At 57.4% G+C, this 19,151-nt stretch overlaps 1 protein-coding gene across 1 annotated transcript in view; it reads right to left on the bottom strand.

Moving 5' to 3' along the window:
- COL13A1 (collagen type XIII alpha 1 chain) overlaps positions 1 to 19,151 on the bottom strand; it is an 85,554-nt gene that overhangs the window by 45,721 nt on the left and 20,682 nt on the right. Inside the window, exons 8-15 of the mRNA XM_072756217.1 lie at positions 18,090 to 18,116; positions 13,554 to 13,580; positions 13,433 to 13,459; positions 12,559 to 12,585; positions 9,520 to 9,585; positions 5,809 to 5,916; positions 3,329 to 3,355; positions 2,474 to 2,509 (exon numbers count right to left, since the gene is read on the bottom strand). Of these exons, the coding sequence (XP_072612318.1) occupies positions 2,474 to 2,509; positions 3,329 to 3,355; positions 5,809 to 5,916; positions 9,520 to 9,585; positions 12,559 to 12,585; positions 13,433 to 13,459; positions 13,554 to 13,580; positions 18,090 to 18,116 (345 nt within the window). The remainder of the gene's footprint in view (positions 1 to 2,473; positions 2,510 to 3,328; positions 3,356 to 5,808; positions 5,917 to 9,519; positions 9,586 to 12,558; positions 12,586 to 13,432; positions 13,460 to 13,553; positions 13,581 to 18,089; positions 18,117 to 19,151) is intronic.

The following is a 19,151-nucleotide window of genomic DNA, read 5'->3' as shown; positions in this document are numbered from 1 at the left end:
CACCGCCAGCCCTCCCTCCTCCCTGGGTGCTGGGGTGGGGGCAAACCCATCTGCCCAGCCTCCAGCTGTCTCTAGCTCTCCCCACCCCAGTGCCCCATCCCGAGCAGAGAGAGGAGGCGAGAGAAAAAGAACTGACGGACAGAGAAGGAGCTTAGGAGACAGGCCCCCACATCCTGGCCAAGGCACAGAGAGGGTGGTCTGTGCACAGTTAGCTCAGGCTGGGCTGAGACCCTCTGAGTAGACGCTCACTTCTGTGCTTGGACAAGAAGACTGGCCTCTGGGCTTGGGCTTTCGAGACCTGGCTTCCAGTTCCAGCATGATCATTCGCCAGCTGTACAACGTTGGGCAAAGCATTAACTTCTCTGAACTTCTCATCTGTACCAGGGGGATAATGAGCTCTAATGGGGCGTGGTAAGGACCAGGTGGGACCGGGAGTGAGTGAACTTTGGCTGAACCAGAGATGAGAAGTATTGCTGCACTTGCCCCTGGGCATGAGCCTCTATCTCAGAGCTCCGATGGGAAGCAAATGTTTGCCTGCATATAGCGGTCACTGGCTCAAGACACCCACAGCTCCAGGGGGGCTGGGACAGTGGGACGGGTACTTGTAGCCTCCGGAGAGTCACATGACACCCCAGCCTCAAGCTGAGGCCTCCCATCCTCAGGACAACAGGCCCCCAAGCTCCTTTCTGGATGAACCAGATTTCCAGTTGGCCCTCGAATGCAGATGCCCACCACAGTAGGGTGGCCAGCCACTGGGGGAACCTCTGCGCCTGCACTGCACCAGGAGGCAGTAAATTTTGAGTCTGTATGCGTGGATGGAAGCAACCGCAAAGGCTATAATTTCCACTTCCTGACACCATACAAACTTCTCAGTTTATGCAGGACTAATTAAAGGTCTCTCCGGGCTTGCCATTCACTCCCCAAGCACCCATAAAACAATGCGGTGATGGCAGCCCTGGATTATAGAGTGCTTCTCTGGAGCAATCTCTCCCTTTCCCAAATCCCTCCCCCTTCTTGTCCTCCCTTTCCTTCCTGCTTCCTTTCTTCTCCTGGTGCTGGGGTCTGGAGGTCTGCACAGGCTCCCTGCAGTGGGTGGTCCTGGGAAGGACCCAGGCCTGGGCTTGAGTTCCTGCTCTGCCACTTAAGAGCCTCGAGACTTTAGGCAAGCCTCAAGTTCCTCAATTGTTGAATAGGAGAACAGTACCGGCCCCACAGCCCCACAGCTCGGTCACATCGAAGGACAGCCCGGGACACGGTAGGCATTTAGTAAGTGGTGACTACTGTTGAGATGATTTGCATGTTACTGTTACTGTAATGACCACCTCTGGGCTTTGCTCACACTGTTTCCCTGTCTGAAAGGCCAGGTCCCCTCAGATTTGCTGGTTGAAGGACCACAGTGGTGGCTTGGCAAAGGCCACTAATGTTTTGCTATTCCTCCTTCAAGAAGGGGAGGCTGAGTCCCCTCCTCTCCCCCCACTGACGTGCATGACTTGGCCATGTGACTTGTTTTGACCGATAGGACATCAGAAAGCATGATGCCCATGACCACTCTGGAAAAGCTCCTGTGCACTCAGACTTGGCAGGTTTGAACATTGCCCTGGGCCTACCACACTGTAGGAAACCCTGTATAGCCTACTGGGGGGCACTGAGAGGGCCATGTTGTAGAGAACAGAGCCACCCAGCCCACAGCCTGCACCAGCCACCCAACATCTGGAGGCTTCTCCATCTGTCATCTAATGCAACTGCATGACTGAGTCCAGAGGAGAGTAGCAGCACTCCTGGATGGCCCATCCACAGAACCAGAATGGAAATAAATCCTCATTTTAAGCCGGGAAGTTTGGGATGGTTTGTTACACAGCTTTAGATAACTGATACACCCACCCATTTGCCAGGATTGAGCTCACAGGTTGTCTTCTCCCAGAAGACTTCCCAAACTCCTCCCAACCTGGAATTAATCTGTTTACCCTCTGCCACCCATATTCACACGATGCTTTGTGATGAGAGTTTAGCACGATCTGCCTTCATAGGAATCTGTCTCTCTGGACCGTGAGTTGCCAGAAAGCAGGCCTGGGATCCCTACCTCCGAATCCCTCACCGTGCTTAGCATGGACCTCTGCCTAGGGTGGGGCCTGGTAATCTGCTCCCATTTACCAGGCCCTCGGGGGGCCAGTGACAACCTGGCCTGCCTCAGTATAGATACAGCAACCCAGGTTGGTGGTAGGAGACTCACCTGGTTCTGAGGTCTGACTGGGCCCCTGATTGCCTAAAGCCCTGCCCCTCTGAGCCTTCTCCTTCCTCAAGTGGAGACATGAACTCTTGTCCGGCCAACCTCACAAATGTGAGGCTCACACTGGGCAAGTGTGTGTGCAAAAATACATGTGCATGACCAAGTCCTGACCCTGTATGCACTGTGGTGAAGCCCCATGTGGGTTACTACTGGGGGGTAGGGCCCTCCCCTCCCCTTCCTGCTTACCTTCCGGCCGTGGTAGCCCTGGATTCCTGGGTCTCCCTGGGGGGAACAAAGAGAAGACCATTAGTGGGATTTTCCAAATGCCAAATTTTGGCTCGCACTCTTCCCCTCACATCGCCATTCCTCTTCTTCTCAATGACTGCAAATCCCCCCGACTTCCGGCCCTCCCTGGAACAATAGCTCTGCTTCCTGTGTGGCCAGCAGAGACCATTCTCTTCAGAACAAGTCCCCAGCTTGCAGAGGCAGAGGGAGGTGGACAGGGTCAACTTGGCAGGGGCCCAGGAGACCCGAATGTTGGTTTTGATTCCATCAATGACTCTCTGTTGAGCCTGGACAAGTCACTCTTCCTGAGGGCTCTCAGCCTCCACATGTATAAAATGGTTGGGTAGGGTCAGTCCTTTGCAACTTTGTGTCCCCAGGGCCTCAGGGCCCCCAGCTTCAGAGAGACAGTCAGTTTAACACGGTGGGCTTACAAACAAGGTCTCACAAGAGACCAGATGATCCCAAAGGTCGCCCTTCTAGCTCTGACTCTGTATGATACACCCTTTCATTGAGATGTTGTGACAGTGTCTTGGGCATCAACCTGGAGTCTCCAACAAGACCTTAAGCTCCTTGGAGGATGGGACCATGGCTTCCATACTGGTCATATGGAAGTGTGCCTGGGGACACCAAAGTGCAATCTCTGGGGGACCCAGGTGGTTCCCCAGAGGACAATGGCACTTTGGAAGTGAGTCAAATGTGACCCATCTCTCACTGAGGTCACTCTCAGCATCTCATCCAGTAGCCTGCAGTGCTGTCTCCCCTCCTTCCGCAGACAGCTCTCCCGCCCATGCAGCGCATCACCCGAAGGGCCCTCACCTTTGGTCCAGGAGGCCCAGGTAAGCCCTGTGGAGGCAAGAAGAAGGTGAGTGGAAATGGAAAGTTCTGGCAAACAGTGTGGTTAGGCGTGTTTACTGTGGAGGCTGGGGGCAGAGGAGTGCTCGAGTAGCTATAATGAGTTCTGGATATGCTAGAGACGAGATCTAGAAGATTCTGGAACGGTATCTGAAATCTGCTGAGGACATGTGGGGACAACAGGCTCACAGCTCCCTCTGGAGCCATGCAGGCGCTGTGGGCATCTCTGCTGTGCTCACCCGCTGGAAAATAGGTCAGCGGCAGCCTGTTAAACTGACAGTGTGGTTTGGTCTGGGTCCCCACCCTCCCACCTCCTGATTGGGACCCCTCCCTGGGAAGCCGACCTTGCTCAGCAGAGCGCTGGTTTTGCCTTTGGCCCTGCCAGCCTTCCAGGGAGCCTTCTGTCTCCTTTGGCCCAGGGTGCTGCGACCACAGCACTCAGCCATGGTGGGGGGATTGGGGGCAGGGGTGGGGGTGGCCCAGGGCCTGCGGGAGCTCAAGGGAGAGGCCAGAGCAGGCTGGCTCCACCGTGGTCTGGGGCAGAGGTCTGGGCAGCAAACATGGGCAGGAGAAAAGCAAGATGCCCAAGTCTGGGCTGTTTCAGTCGGCTTCAAAACATGCTTGCTGGTTGTTTTCTTTATAAACAACCTAACAAAGAAAACCACCTGGCTTGGGTTCAGCGTGTGGGAACCCAACATGTCTGGGTGGTAAGGGTCCTCAAAGAAGTGGATTTTGAGGAGTTTTTTTGGTTCTCTTGGTTTGGTTTGGTTTCATTCCCTAAATTTCACTTCCTTTCAGGTTTTCCACTTTCCCATCTACAAACCCATGGAAGTGAGACTAATCTTCCTCCTGGGATCCCACGACACAGCGATAGTTAACATTTATCACGGAGGTCAAGCTGGGCAGGAGGGCTGGCAAGTCAGGTTTCACACCGAGCTGAGCTGCCAAGCTGGGTGCCCCGGATGGCCAGAGCTGTGGGCCAGCCTGGAGGGTCCCCGCACCGAGCCTCAGCATTGGCAGCTGGAGCAGCTGATGGGCCCAGGTGCGAGGCCGAGTGACCTGGAAGGTGGCCATCCTCATGGAGGGCTGCCTGGCAGTGACATCGCTGACCTGGCCATTCCACCTCTGGGAATCTACTGCAGTGAAGGCATCAGAGATGCACACAAACATCTACGTTCATATTACAGAAGGGAACTCATTACCTACTTGTAAATGGGCCCAGCAGCCCTACAATCCACACCACGGGAGATTCCTGCTCTAGGAAAGGGTGTGGTTTATGGTGTTGAGTGAAAAACATTACGGGACACAACCTGTTACCTTATTCAGACTGTTACCAACCTGGAAGATGTTTACATGTGGATGTGTCTAAGGAGAAAAATGGAAGGGGGCCCTCCAAAATGTTAATGATGGTGAACTCTGGATATGGCAAAACAGACAATTTAAAGCTTTTTCTTTGTCTGTGTTCCAAATTTTTCATAATGCGTGGATGATGCTTTTGTCCTAAGAAAGAAAAACAGGGGGCGCCTGTGTGGCTCAGTGTCTGCCTTTGGCTCAGGTCGTGATCCCAGGATCCTGAGACTGAATCCCGCTTCGGGCTCCCCCGAGGGAGCCTGCTTCTCCCTCTGCCTGTGTCTCTGCCTCTCTCTTTTTGTCTCTTATGAATAAATAAATAAAATCTTAAAAAAAAGAAAAATAGTTTTTTTTTCAGCCCAGTGAAATAAACACTATTAAACAGACTTCCCCCTTAACCCTGTCCTTTCAGGAACATAGGACATTGGTCTTGGCTCTAAGACTGATAGAACCCATTTTCGGCAAAGAGGTCCAGGTGCCTGCTGAGTGATTCCCCTGCTCTGTTGCACCAAGTAGGCCGAGAGCGTGCGCTTGGCCAGAGCTTGGAAACCGGATGGCTTAGTGGACACCCGACCTGACCTACTATTGCCTGAGTGTGGTTTTGCCTGGAGGGGGCGCCTGTCTGCCCCCTTGGCCCACAGTAGCCGTCCGATCCTCAGGCTTAATGTGGTATCTCCCTGGCTTACTAGACATGCAGATTGTCTGGAAGGCGGCCCAAGACTGTAAGGCGCACATACAGCAGCAAAGGCATGTTCGTTAGGATGCCAGATGGTCAGGTGTGCCCTTGCTATCTGCCTCAGAACCCACTGCCCCCAGCTCAGTTTCTCCTCCAGCTCAGGGGTCAGGGGACACCCATCAAAGGGTGGGCCCTGGGAACGTTCTTTCCGAGCTCCTTTCTGCTGAGGCTGAGAATGGGGCAGCCTCTGAAAGGCAATGACTGGACTTGAGGCCTGGCCCCAGAAGCTGGGTTTTCAGAACCAGAGCATAACAGGTGAACGGGGCCTGGTAGCTTCTTGCAGGAGCCACACCATGCCAGAGAATTTTTGGATAACTCTTGGGAGAGGAGGTGGTAGAAAGAGAAAGGGAAAACTTACGGGTGGCCCCATGGGCCCTGGCAGTCCCGGGTACCCCAGAGGTCCGCTTGGTCCAGGGGGGCCTGGTGGCCCTGGTGGGCCTTGGATACCGGCCTGGCCCTGTTCACCCTGATGTTGGTGAAAACGAGAGTTAGAGGGAGAGCCCCAGGGCTGGGGAGCGGCTCCCACCCCAGTGCCATGCACCCAGTGAAGGCCCCATCAGGGGCTCTGGTGGGAAGGCGGTGTGGCGTGATGGTGATGATGCTGTGGTGGTGACCGCATGCAGGGACCAGTGGCAGCAAGGAGACGGCCAAGACATGAGGCCCCCGAGAGGAAGGGTCCAGGGAGGACCTGCTGCACAAGCAGCTGGTCCTAGAGCAAGAACCCTGCAGGGGGCAGGGGTAGAGGAGTGAGCAAGGTGACCCTGCCCGACTGTGGGCATGCTCTGGGCCTGGTCAGATGGCCGGGGTCCAGTCCACGTGGTCCTCAGCCTGGCCTGTCTCGGCCCCTCCCTCCGCGTGGCCAGTCACATCCTCTCCTGGGCCGGGCCTCCCAGGCTTTGAGTGAGAGCAGCGGTCCCCTATTTCCAGCCGCAGCATTTTGCTGTCTGATTCTCTGGCCCCGAGTGTCAAAGGAGGCCCTTGGGTCAGAGGCCACAGAAGTTGGTCTGGCTCACTAGACAACTGGGCAAGAGCTCTTGTGTAAAAACATTTGGACTGGGGGCTTCTGATGTCACACTGGTAGCCCTGGCACTCGAGGCCTGCATTCTGGCGGGGGCCACCCCCCCCCCCCCGTAAGTGACAGAGGCAGGCCGACTCCCCGCTTCCCCATCCTCTCTGTAGGCCGCCTGCTTCTGTCACTTACGTCATCTGTGCTCGGCCTCCAATGACAATTGAGTTGGCAACCCTGAGCTGATTGAGTTTTGGGAACTATAAAGGGCTGTATGCCTGTCGGGGGTCCCCATTAGCATTCTTGTGCCCTGCCCCCACTCCTCAGGCAGCTGCTCTGAGCCCAGCTCCTGTCACCCACCGTGCCTGTCCAGGATGGGCCGAGGGCCCAGAGAGCTAGGGGTGGCATCGTGTTCCCTCAGGAAGAGGAGAGAGCCTGGTCCATGTGACCCACATTGTGGGGCCGGGGGCCAACCGGAGTCATCCTAGATCTGGACCAAAGCTGTCATGTTACTTTCTAAGTGACCTCTCCGGGGACTGTCTGGGCTCAGCTCCTATGAGAAGAGGCCCATACCTGCAGACAGACTGAGGCAGAACCACCTGGCAGGCATGTGAGCTCCGGGCTGGGATGTGGGGGGACACGGGCGGCCGGAGCTGCAAGCCGGCCAGCCTTCTCGGTGTGCTCCCAGTGACCCTCTGTTACCCTCCTACCGTCTGTAGGAACGGGGGGGCTGAGGATGCCTGCTGCAACCCCACGGGAGGAAAAGATAAGGAGAAACAGGGGTGGGCAACCTCAGAACGAGAACTGTCGGGTTCCAGCAGCTGCTGCCTGAGCCTCCCTGGGCCAGGACATCCTCGCCCAGATGGCACCCAGCATGGTCATGCTGGGGCCTGGGCTTCATCCTGCCGTACCCTCTGAGAAGCCACCCGAGGGAGGGCACAGGGTGCCCGTGGTGGAGGAGGCAGGGGCTGCCTGGGTCACGAGTCCCATTTCACAGAAGAGAAAACGGGCTCAGAGAAGGTGAGCTCCCTGACTGAGGTCACGTGGAGAATTTGTGGGGAGCCAGGTCCCAAACCCGGAACTCCACACTGTTCCTACTCGTTCCAAATAAGCCCCCAGAAAAAACTACTCACTGTCCAACTTTCTGCACTTTGGAAATGGCCTCCAACACCATCTGCTAAGTACATCATATTTCATATAGTTTCCTCTTTCAGCAAATGTTAGGCCAGTGTTTAAGCACCTTACAGAGCCTGTAAAATCAATATCACTTTATTGATAGGAAATGGGCAGGCCTTTTTACGTCCTGTGATGGGTGACCGCAGAAAAACCCTTTTCTCCAGGCACGATCCACGGCGGGTGGGGAAGGGGCCCCTATGCTTCCCTCTCTACTTTGGAAACCAGGTCAGGGCAGCACAGAAAGTTCCGGCGCTCCCACGCCCTGCCCTTGAAAAGGGAGACAGTGACGTGCAGTGGCCTGGATGGGATCCTGGGCACCCTCTCGATTTCTTCATCCGTAAGGTGGGCATGATTATGATGGCACCTGCGCCGCCCGCTGGCCGGTGTCACATGACACCAGATAATCCATGTGGCATTCTTACCGCAGCGCCTGGAGCCCAGCGAGGCTTAACGAACAGCATCTAATGTAACTAAGGCCAGGAGGTGGCTCCTGGGGGCTGAGGTGAACGGCCAGTGTGAGGGCAAGGGCAGCTCTTCTGGAATGGGGTCTGACACAGGTAGGGGGGTCACAGGGGGGTGCTGGTGCTTCTCTGAGCTGCCGGTGGGGCCCCTGAAGAGCCGTGCCTGGAGTAAGCCTTGGGAGCACATGGAGGCTCTCGAGGATTTGGCTGCTGTAATGGGATATGCAGGCTCGGGTGGCACACGCGTCACGTGGCCCTCTGTATTTTTAGCTGTTAATTGGAGTGATTCTTCAGCCTTGTTCAATCAGGTGCCTGAACCGCTGGCCCCTGGGCTCCTGACTCCTGAGTGTGGCCAGATGGTGGCTCCGGGCCCTGCCGTTGGGCTTTCAGAGAGCCTCGGAGACCTGCCCCTTCCAGCATCCCCTCGGCCCTGGGGGTCACCTAACTCCCGCACAGCGTGACGAAGGCTGGGGTGTAAGTGGCGGCCGTGGGCTGCCCAGCCCAGAATCAAGCTGCAATGCCTGTGCCTGGGTCCCTGGCTCTGCGGTCTCTTGTTTTCTGTTCTTTGTAACCTGGCCCTACCCTAGCCTCCTTGGGTTCGTAAGGCAGGGAGAAGGAAGCAGTTGCTCACAACGATTACACCTGTTGGTTGTGGGCTACATTCCCTCAGCAAATTCCCTCGCTCCTCAAACTCAGATTACAAGTGATCAAGTGCTAAGCAATCCATTTCTAAATATAAAGGGTGTAGTCCAATGGAGAAGACCACAAATGTGGGCTCTGAAGACCTGGTTGCCAGGTTCCCATTCTGCCTCTCGCTGCTTGTGTGACCTTGGGCACAAATTCACTCCTCTGAGCCTCACTTTAATAATAGCAGGAGTTATCCCAAGTGCTTTGCACACACTTCGCAGCAGGGACCCTTAATGTCCCCGTTTGACAAATGAAAAAGCGGAGGCACAGAGAGGTTAGGCAATTTGCTCCCAACCCCGCAGCTAATGAGAGTCACAGAAGCTGGGTGCTCTGCAATGTACTGGGTGTGTGACCTCGGGCAACCGACTGGGTGTCTCTGAACCTTGCCTTTCTCACCTGCAAAATGAGCATGATCGTGCCTAAGCCATAAAGTGGTCAGAGGAATGAGGCGAGCTCGGCCCTGTGAGACCCGTAGCACCGTGGCTGCACCCTGCGCTGTTGTTGCTGCTGACGGCTCTGGGGAGCCGCGGTGTGTGCCAGTGGGGGGACCTCCTGGGCTCGGGCCTCGTGTGTTTCCACATCTGTGCCATTCACGGGGCCAGTTTTGTCTAATTGAATCGAACTGAAGTAGAGTGAGGTGCTGGCTTTGTCTCCAGCCCCAGCTGGCCTGCCGGGGCCCGGAGCCCTGCCAAGCCCCCGGGGAAGCCACGCGTGGTCCCGACAAAGGGACGGTGTCTACCTGGAAGGTCCGTCTTTTTATGACTGGGGGTGGAGCCAGTCGCACAGAATTGAGGAGAGGCAGCAGCTGAGGAGAAAGATGAGTTGGAAGGCCAGAGGGCAAAGGCCAAAGATCGCAGATGCTCAGAAGGATGCCGAATGTCGCCAGGAAGGCAGGGTGGCCAAGTGGGAGGGGAGGAGAGGAAGAGAAAAGAGTGATTAGCGAGCATGAGGCGCAGGGAGGGAAGGTGTGGGTGGGCCCTCTCGCCGTTCGAGGGGCGCAGCGCAGAGCCTGCCCTTGGACGGCACATGGTCCCCTGGGGTGTTGGCCAGCAGCACCCCCGACTGGGAGAGTGGCCCTCCTCGGCTGGGCCGCAGAGGCCCCTGGACACACAGCCCACCATTGCGCTGTCGGCCCCTCGTCTGTCCCTGGCGGTGGACGTGGGCAGCAGAGGCAGAGGCTCGGGAGGGACCCACAGGACCAGCTAAATTGGGACTTGAGGCCAGGCTGGTGTGTGGCAACCTCTGGGCTCTTTTTTTGGTTGAACGAGAAAGGCTAGCGTCAGCGAATCTGGGGAGGATGGTCACGGGCAGTGCCAAGTCGGGCTCCCGGGGGCTGAGCCGGCCGAGGGTGTGGCCAGTGTGGGCACGAGCTAAGTGCTTCTGAGGTCTCTCCATGCCCCCCCCGCCACCCCCCCGGGGGTGGTGGGTTTGGAAAATAAAGGCTGGGCAAAGATGTCTCCAGCATGTTCAACCACTTTTTTGGGGCAGGCAACTTTCAATCACATTAGCTACTGTGATCTTCATTTCTGGACATTCTCGTTGCTTCCAGCCTCTCTGAGCACCCCAAGGCTTCAGGAAGTGGTTGGAGGCCATGTGACAAGGGTGGCATATCATTGACCCCTTGTTTTTGAAAGCATTTTACCTCACACGAGGCCCCTGGGATGAGTGTTAGGACCCGGGGGCCCACCTGGACTGAGACCTGGGAGCCTGCTGTGGCCTTTCCCGGTCCTGCTGCCTTGAGGGGCAGCGGCTGCCCCGAGAGCCCCACTGCCTCCCGCTGTGGGGCCTGGGGATGTGCAATGTTGGGTTCTGCGTCCAGGGAGCCTCTCAGCAGAGAGGAGCCCGCAGACCTTCCAGAAGCCACAAACCTTCAGGGTAATGATCTGGTTGGAACGCAGAGCCGAAAGGGTGCTGCTCAGGTGCTCCTGGCGTGGGAGGGGACCGAGGTGGCAGAGACAGGGCAACCCGGGCGTGAGTGCCGGAGCCCACAGACACCAGCTGCCTTGTTCCCTGTCCCGGGGTACTCCACGCCCCACTCCCCCCTTCCCTCCCCCCCCTCCCTGGGATGCTACAGGCTGGAGCAGAGGCAGGATCTCTGGTTAGCTCTTGGAGCAGAGGCAGGATCCTGGAGGCCTGCCACCCCCGTCATGCCTGCAGACCCCTCAGAACACCAACAGACCATTCTCCCTAGATGCTCCCTGCTTTCCTACCCACTTCCAGATCAACAGGGGGTGCCAGCTGCCTTGCCCTGTCCAAATCGGCTCTCACCCCTGCCTGACTTGGTCTCTAACCCTGCCACAGTCATAGCTTTGCTGCACTCTGTGGCCAAGATGCTTCTGGAGGCTTCCATCACTGCTCTCTCTCTCTCTCTCTCTCTCTCTCTGTCTCTCGTTGAATCGAGGGGCAGAGAGCCTCCCCACCTCCACTCCTCCTCCCCCGCACTCACTAAAGACGGATGACACACCGCCAACATGTCTGCTGTCGTGTTGTCTTTTGTGCTGGGGGATGCTGTCTTTCTTTCGGGTAACATAACAATCCTGTGAGTCCATCGTTTCAAATAAACACAGCTGACCTTCTATTATTGTATCAGGATCAGGCTGGCCGGAACACCAGCGCCCCTGCGTTCCTGGAGCACATGTCGCTGACAGGCTAGCTTCGTCTGCGTGGCCACCGGCCTGCGCCCCCTGCCCAGAGCCCAACCCAGCTTTGGCCTCAACCCCCAAACCCCACTGCTTATGTTGAAGACCACCTGCAGTCTCTCCCCAGGAGCCCAGGAACTCCGGGGTCAGAGTCCAAGTGGCTGGATGCTGCTGGCAAGGCCCTCCCAGTGGCCCTCTATAGCCAGGTCGACTCTAAGCCTGACTCTAGTCCCCTTGCCTGATGGGGGTGGCAGCCAGGGAAGCCACACTGTGCGTGTGTTTCTGGGCACAATGAGGCCCATGGTGTAGGGCTGGGCACCCAAAGATCCTAGGGTCTGAGAGCAATATTTTTCTGGTCCCAGGTCTTACTGGAAGGCCCACATCTTTGCCCTCTGTGTCCCAAGAATGCCCTCCTGCTATTGCTGCATATGTTTGTAGCTTCCTAATAGGACTACAGCAAGCTTTGGGCCCTATATCCTGGGGCAAAGCAAGGAAAAGGAAGGAGCTAGGGCATGGGGGTGACTGGGAGGCCATCCCAGCCCAGAGAGTCCCCACTCTGCTTGGAGAAGGCCTCCTCTATTCCTAAGGAGGCAAAGCAGAGACTTTATCCTTGAACTGATAGAGCCAGCCCCCAGTTATCTCCCACCATTGAGGTCTGGGTCATCTGCAACAATGACTAAGCTGAAAGTCCCTCTGATTCAGCCGGGGCAGGAAGCCAGGCATGCACACCCGGTCACACACACACACACACACACACACACGCACATACACACACACGTAGGGCAGGGAGTCAGAATCACAGACTCCCACAAGCTGCACAGCCCTACAGAGGGGCGCGGTGTGCAGAGGAGTCGCAGGACCAGATACCCGAGTTCCAGTACGCACACGCTGGGAGGCTTGCGGGCCAGCCAGCACAGGGGCACATGCACAGAGACGTGCACGGGCGGGTGGACATGAGCCCTGGAGACCAGCCCTGCACAAGCGCGCTGCTGACCACCAGGCATACTCCAGGGCTGGGGGACGGCCACCCCCACGGCCACTGCTCTGGCCAACCTCTGTGGGTGCTGGGGGCCCCAGGGAGACGAGGCTGAGCTGGGGGCTGTGCCCAGGGGATGGATCAGTGTCAGGGGTTCACTTACCCGATGTGGGTACTCTCCACACTGCCCCTGGGGAAGGGAGGGAAGCAGAAGACTGTGTTAGGCACTGGGGAAATTGTGCCTCAGAGGCATCCTCAGGACCTGGGGACATACCACACGTACTCATCCCCCACCAGCCCTGCTCTGGTCCTGGACTAAACTCTCTGAGACAGGAGATCAAACTCCCTCCCTCCCGCTGGCTGGCAGCGGGGAAGACCCCTGAGGCCTGCCTGGACATGGTCCCGTGGGACACAGGGCAGGATTCTCCTGCCATATCCCACTTGCCATGACCGCATTCAGGAGTTATGTTCCATGCCTGGCTGGAGGTATCTTCCAGAAAAGGTCAACCCTCTGGGTGGGTCCATCGCACTGCCCCAAGCAGGAGCCTCTGGATGGGAAGTGCAGACACGGAGGGGGGCTGTGGGCATGGACCCCTCGGAGATGCCTTCTCTGAGGTTGGGGGTGCCAGGTGCACCCAGCAGAGTGTGCAGGGTGAGCCCAGCAGGATGTCCATGAGAAATTTAAGGAGATGGCAAATGTATGAGGCCAAGAAGGGAACCAGGTGAGTGGTTTACAAATGGACACCTCAAAATCCTAGAGGCCCGTGGGGATACATCAGGGAGCACCCTGGGTGTACGTGCAGGAGGGGCAGAGAAGGAGTCTGAGGGGCCAGGCTCCTAGCCTCCCCTCCTCCCGAGGAGAGAACATCACCCAGAACACCCTCCCTCTTGTCTCTCATCCACTGCAGCATCACCAGGGATGCCCTGGTCCTGTTGATGAATACTAACATCTGAAAACCATCGCTTTGGACTGCTTTCTATATTTAGGGAGGCTGTTTCCTATGATGAAAATTCTAGAAAACCTCCATCAGGCTTACCTTTTCTCCTTTTTGTCCTGGAGGTCCCTATGAAGAGACAGAAATGGCAGTTAGAAAGTGAAGCGAAGGCCACAGGGGCCCGAAACCTCCCTGCTGAGGAACATTAGGGCGAGGTACCAACCGGCTGTCCTCGGGGACCCGTCAGGCCCTGCAGGGAGGAAACACACAGAGGTCAGTGGGCACGCAGAGGGCGGGCAGGATCAGAGATGCGCGGGGCATGCTGGGGGCCAGGGCTTGTAGGGAATGCACGGAGTCCTGAAGGCTGGGCTCCACCACCCATGGCCTGTGCTCCTGAGCCCAGGATGTTCTAGGTGATGTGGCCTGTACACCAAGTCTCAGCTTCTTCCTCCGTCAATGGGTGTGACTCAGGGTGCCCTGGGCCCCAGTGGGGAAGCCCAGGGGCCTTCCCTCCTCCTCCTCCTCTCCATCACCCTCTCATGGGCCGGCTGTGAAGGGGGCTGCATGTACACATCAAGTGGTGCTCTGCTGCTGTGGGCTGCCCTGCCTCACGCATGCCCATCTCCTCCCCTCATGGGACCAAGAAGTAGAAGTCGAAAGCCTCTAGGAGACCCTGGCCCATTCTATCTTCTGCCCAGCACTGCCTCAGCAGGAAACCCACCGAGCGAGAAGGGCTTTGGGGTATGCGCAGTGGAGGGGGGTGCTGGGGGCCATGCTGCTGACACATGGGGCCTTTGGAGAAACCTTTGGTGAAGAGAGGGAGCAGGGAGCTGGTGACCTAAGCCATGTTCTGGGCCCCTGAGAGTAACACAAGGGGCCTTGGGGTGCCCTCTGGGGTGTCTTGTCAAGTTTGTAGGGCTGAGAAAGAAGCCTGGGGTCAGGGTAGACCCGAGTCCTTTGAGGAGGACACAGGGTTCAGCTGGCTGTCTCAGGAGCTGACCCGAGGCTGGTGTGGAGGAAGAGGGGATACTTTGAGGACGCGCTCCAAGGCAGGCTTTCAGTATGAGCCGAACCCACACCCGCACTGGCCCATGGAGAAGACGCTCGCGTCAGTTCCGCTTCCCAGCCGAGGTGATGGAGACAGGGCCCTGCAGCCCAGTGAGCGGTGGCGCTGGGACGAGAGCCCAGGTTTGCTGACTGCAAAGGCCCAGCTGTTTCCTCTCAGCCACACTCTCTGAACTGGGCCCCTGAAGGCAGGGCTTCTAGACTTGGCCAGAGCCACGGGCAGTGCTCTGCCCCTGGGGCCCCGAGGTCCCTTCCAGCCACCATCCTGAGCTCCTGTGAGGATCCATCTGCTGCACCAGCCTCTTTGGGGTTGAAAGAACTCAGGATCTTCTGGGAAGGGCCCATGTGGGTGGGAGAAGAGCCTCTCTTGTCCCTGACTTGTCAATGGGACCAACCAACAACCTGGGAAATTCTCACGATGGGAGGGGACAAGTGGCCTTTGGGACAATCCATGGGGCATCACAGCCCATGTGGCTGACCATGTGTTCAGCGTAAGGCCAGCAGAGTGTGATGCATGGCAGGGAAGCAGCCTGCAGGTGACTGGCCACCCCCTCTCATGATGAACAGAGGCATATGATGAGGAGGGGAGGGCCCGCGGCTGAAGAAAGCCATACAAAGGTTTGGGGCTGCAGGGACTTGCAGGATGCAATCCAGATGTCCCAGATGGTGGCCCGTGTCACAACAGTGGTCCCCAGAGGTATTATTGTGTTGCTGCCACACAATTTTATTTCAATGAATTGCCAACATTTAAGAGCAAGGAGAGTATGACACGAGTCTGGATTTCAAGTTTCTCTTAAATATTTCAAGGCCCAACCACACATGGCACCAATTAGCTCTTGCTGAATAGTGGCTGCCCCTTTAAGATAGGGCATGGGTGATGTGCTAGGGTGCTTGTCCTGCCTGCCGTCTGCTGGGCACTGTTGTGAGCACTTGGTTGCTAAGGGCTCCCACCCTTAGGGCAGCCCTGAGCAGTGGAAGAAGATGTGCATTCAGGGTCCCGGCTCTCCTTGATGGCACTTGTGGGATCCCTAATCCTGTCCACACCTTTCCTTAGGTTCTGGGGGCTCCTATGGGGTGGGTGGGCCGGGGGTGATCCCCTTTGGAAGTGAGGACAGAGGGTAAGCATGTGAGAGTGAGCCCCAGCCCCCCATGTTGGATGCCTAGCAGAGGGGGAACCATCTGGGGATGGAGGTGAGTGGGAGAAAGACAGATGATAAGCAGGCCAAGATAATTACACTAGACAGTGTGTTGAATTAATAGCGCGGGGTCCCTGTGCCAAGCCAAACAGAAGCCTAATGGTTCTGTGGCCCGTCAGATTTTGACGGATGACTGAGAGGCACACAGAGGATCTATCACACTGATGCGGGCTCACGGGACAAGGGATGGCCTCTCCCTTTCCCCCCCGGGTTAGCTCCGGACAGGGGGACACATGGGTCGTTCAGTGGGGTGGGACAGACAGATGGCAGAGGAGGAGCCCCGTAGAAGCGTTCCTCTCCTTCAGGACAAAGGGCTCTGCAGCAGAAAGGAGGTGTGGTGTGATCCCACCACATGGGGCTCAATCCCAGCTCCGTCATTTAGAAGCTGGGTAGCCTTGGGCAACATATCAACCACTCTGTGCCTCCATCTCCCCTTTCGTCGAGTGGGGATAATAAGCTGCTGTGAGGATTACACAACAGTGCCTAGTTGACCGTTACTATTACTTCTGGGTTGCCACAGACTGTGTTATGGCAGGGTCAGGCCACTAGGAAGGGGAAGAAGGTGGCAGGGAGGGGTTGAGGGAACAAGGGCCCCAAACTCCTGGCATCTAAACCCCTGTGCCTCTAGAACAATGGCAGCATGGAAGTGTTCCTGTCTTAGTCTCCACCGCTTTGTGCATGTACACAACCATGCTGGGAACAGGGGAAGGGCAGCAGGACATGCACCTGCAGTGGGGGTGGCTGTGACGGGCAGGAAAGCTGGCTGGGCACCTGGATTCCAAAGCCAGTTCTTCTGCCCACGGCCTCCAGAACCGCACTACCCTTTTCCCAGTTCTGTGGATGTTTTCAGCACTTGCCTGCCCCAGGGCCTTTGCACATGCTGCTCTCCCATGTCCAGAATGCTCCTTCCCATTCCTTTTTCTCTTTGTGAAACCCTCATCCCCTGGGCCCCAGTTGAAGCCTTTGTCAGAAAGCCTCTCTGACCCTCAGCCTGGGTGAGGCGCTGTTACACGGAGGTTTCTCAGGCTAACCGGCACAGCACTGATTGCCAAGGCGGTTTGTTAATTATGTGAGTGGTTATTTAAATACCTGCTCCCCCAGTAGACGGTGAGCTACAGGACGGCAAGGACAGTGTCTTTCTGACTCCTGTCTCTACCCCTGGCACCTGGCTCAGTGCCCAGCATAGCGCAGATACTCCCTAAGAATGTGTTAAGGGGAAGGCAGGAGGCAGGGAGATAGGACAGGAGACAGGGGAAGGAAGGAGGGAGAAAAGCAATGAAATGTGGAGGGAAGGACCTAGAGAATTGGGTTCGGATTCTGTTTCTGATGCTCTCTAGCTGTGTGACTTCAGGCAAGTTACTTAGACTCTCTGAACTTTCGTTTCTGCAGCTGTCAAGGGGCTACTACTAGGACCTGGGGCCCAGGCTTAGGCTGAGCATAGAGGAGGTTAGACATGCATAGTGCCCAGCCCCGTGCCCACCACATAGAAAACCCTCAATTATGTTAGCTGGGCCTGAGTTGATGGGACAGGCGGAAGCCCAGAGGGAGCTGAGCTGCCAAGGGTCCCACACAATTTAGGGGGAGCTAGGGTGAAGGCTGGGACTCCCTTCCCATCCACGAAGTTGGCCACCTCTTTTGGCGGGCAGGGTTCTGGCCTCCTGTGCTGTGGCTGTGCCCCACTTGTGAGTGGAGAGTGTCCTCATGCCTGCCCTTAGAGCGGGACAGGCACTGAGCTGGGCTGGACGGGGAGCCGGGGAGCCTGCCGTGCCAGTCTCACCACCCTGCACATTCCAGACCCTTCTGCAGGTGGTGGGTCCTCACACTGTAGAGGTGACCACCCTGGAAGGCAGCCCGGGGAGCTGGCCCATCTACTCTTAATGGCCCATCTGTCCCCGTCCCTGGAGAACTGGCCCCCTCCCCTGGAGTGGGTGGCCCCTGACAAGGGGAGGCTTTCCCTTCTGGAAGGAGTGGCCTGGAGGAGTTGTAGGGACAGGAAATTCCTTTAAAAGGCTTTGCAGAGGTGGAAGGGGTTAGGGGGAAGGTGGGGGCAACCGTCCCCTTCTCCAAGTCTGTTTGATGCCCAGCTGGGACAGGAGTGCCTGGAGCCCTGGGGCCACCCAGAGCGGAGTGCGGGTGTAGAGAAAGTGCTCAATGGGCTCCTCACACCCCCAGTGCGAGGACGGGGGACCGAATGTAAACTCAGCCCTGAGGCAGAGGCAGAGACCTGTGGCAGTTTGGGAGCACCAGCCTCTTCCTCTGTGGGGCACTGGTGGTACTGATCTATCCCTGGACCTCCTTTTCCTCATTTTTCAGGTGGAAAAGCCCCCTGCCCACCTCTCCTCCCTGTGTTGATGTGAGGACGCTAGGGAGTGACCATGGGGGCAGCCAAAGGACTGTCCCTGTGGGTCCCCTGTGTCGGGTGGCGCTTGGCCGTGGCCCACAAGGGCTAGGCCGACCTCTCCACCCCTCAAGGGAAGGCAGGAAAGCTGGGGTCTTACCATCTCCCCTTTGGGTCCGGGGTGGCCCTGGAAGGAGAAGAGCGTGAGAGCCAGGTAGGCTGCAGCCCAGAAGCCCCTGCCTGCCCCCTCCCTCACCCACCGCTCATTGTGCACACATCTTTCCTCCTCCCCAGTTCTCTGGCTCTCAGTCCTGGGCCCGCTGGCTCAGGTGGGGCATCTGCTTGTTGCCCTTCGCTGGGTCTTACTAGCAGCTGCCAGCCCCTGCAGAGCCCCTGCCCCAGGCACACACCTGGGGGAGGTGGAGGGATGCCGGGGCCTGGGAGCTGAGTGCAAATGGCCTCCAGACCCCTCGTGGTGCTTAGCTCTGGTCTGCAGTGGGGGACGGACCAGATGGGTGACCAGGCCCTCATCTGGAGGATGCCAGCTGCTCGGGGGGAGAAGTGAGTGCATAGAGCTGGGCTTGGCACCCCCTGCCTTCCCATGTAATCTCTGAGGGCATCAGAGGGGTCGAGCTCTCCCCAGCTCACTCTTTCCTAGGAGTGGGCAGGGGTCTCCTTTCCCCCATGAACACTGGGGTCTAGGGTCCAAGTCCAAAGGATTAAAATGGACAGAGACAGGAGCTGTGGATGGGGACCCAGACTCCATGTGGACTTGGGTGTACATGGGTCCCAACAGGGATGGGAGACCTGAGGAGACAGGGAGGGGCAGGCGACGCCTGGTGGTGCTAGGGGGCAGGTGTGAGCGGGTGCCCAGGCTCCAGTTAGAGCCAGCAGCCTGAGCCCTCCACCCCTCTTCCCTCCAGGCTGCATCCTTGCCTCACTCCCTAGCATAGCCCCTTCCAAGGGCACCTCAGAAACACCAGCTTCTAGGGGTGGCTCTTGCCCAGGATGTTGAGAGCCCGGCTTGACGGTCATGTACTTGTGCCCAGGGGAGGCCCACTGGGGTCGGGGGGCCCTTCCCGCCTCCCACTAGTGACAATATCCCACCCCAGGAACTTCTCATTCCGTCTGGAGCTTCTCTCATGGAGTTAGGGTCTTGCAGAGGGCTAAGGACCCAGGGTTAGTGACCTGGGTTAAGTCAGGGAGAAGAGCTTACAGCCCC

Source organism: Vulpes vulpes, chromosome 4, assembly GCF_048418805.1.
Source record: "Vulpes vulpes isolate BD-2025 chromosome 4, VulVul3, whole genome shotgun sequence".
NCBI classification, from domain to species: domain Eukaryota; kingdom Metazoa; phylum Chordata; class Mammalia; order Carnivora; family Canidae; genus Vulpes; species Vulpes vulpes.
This window is presented reverse-complemented; position numbering and strand designations above follow the sequence as displayed.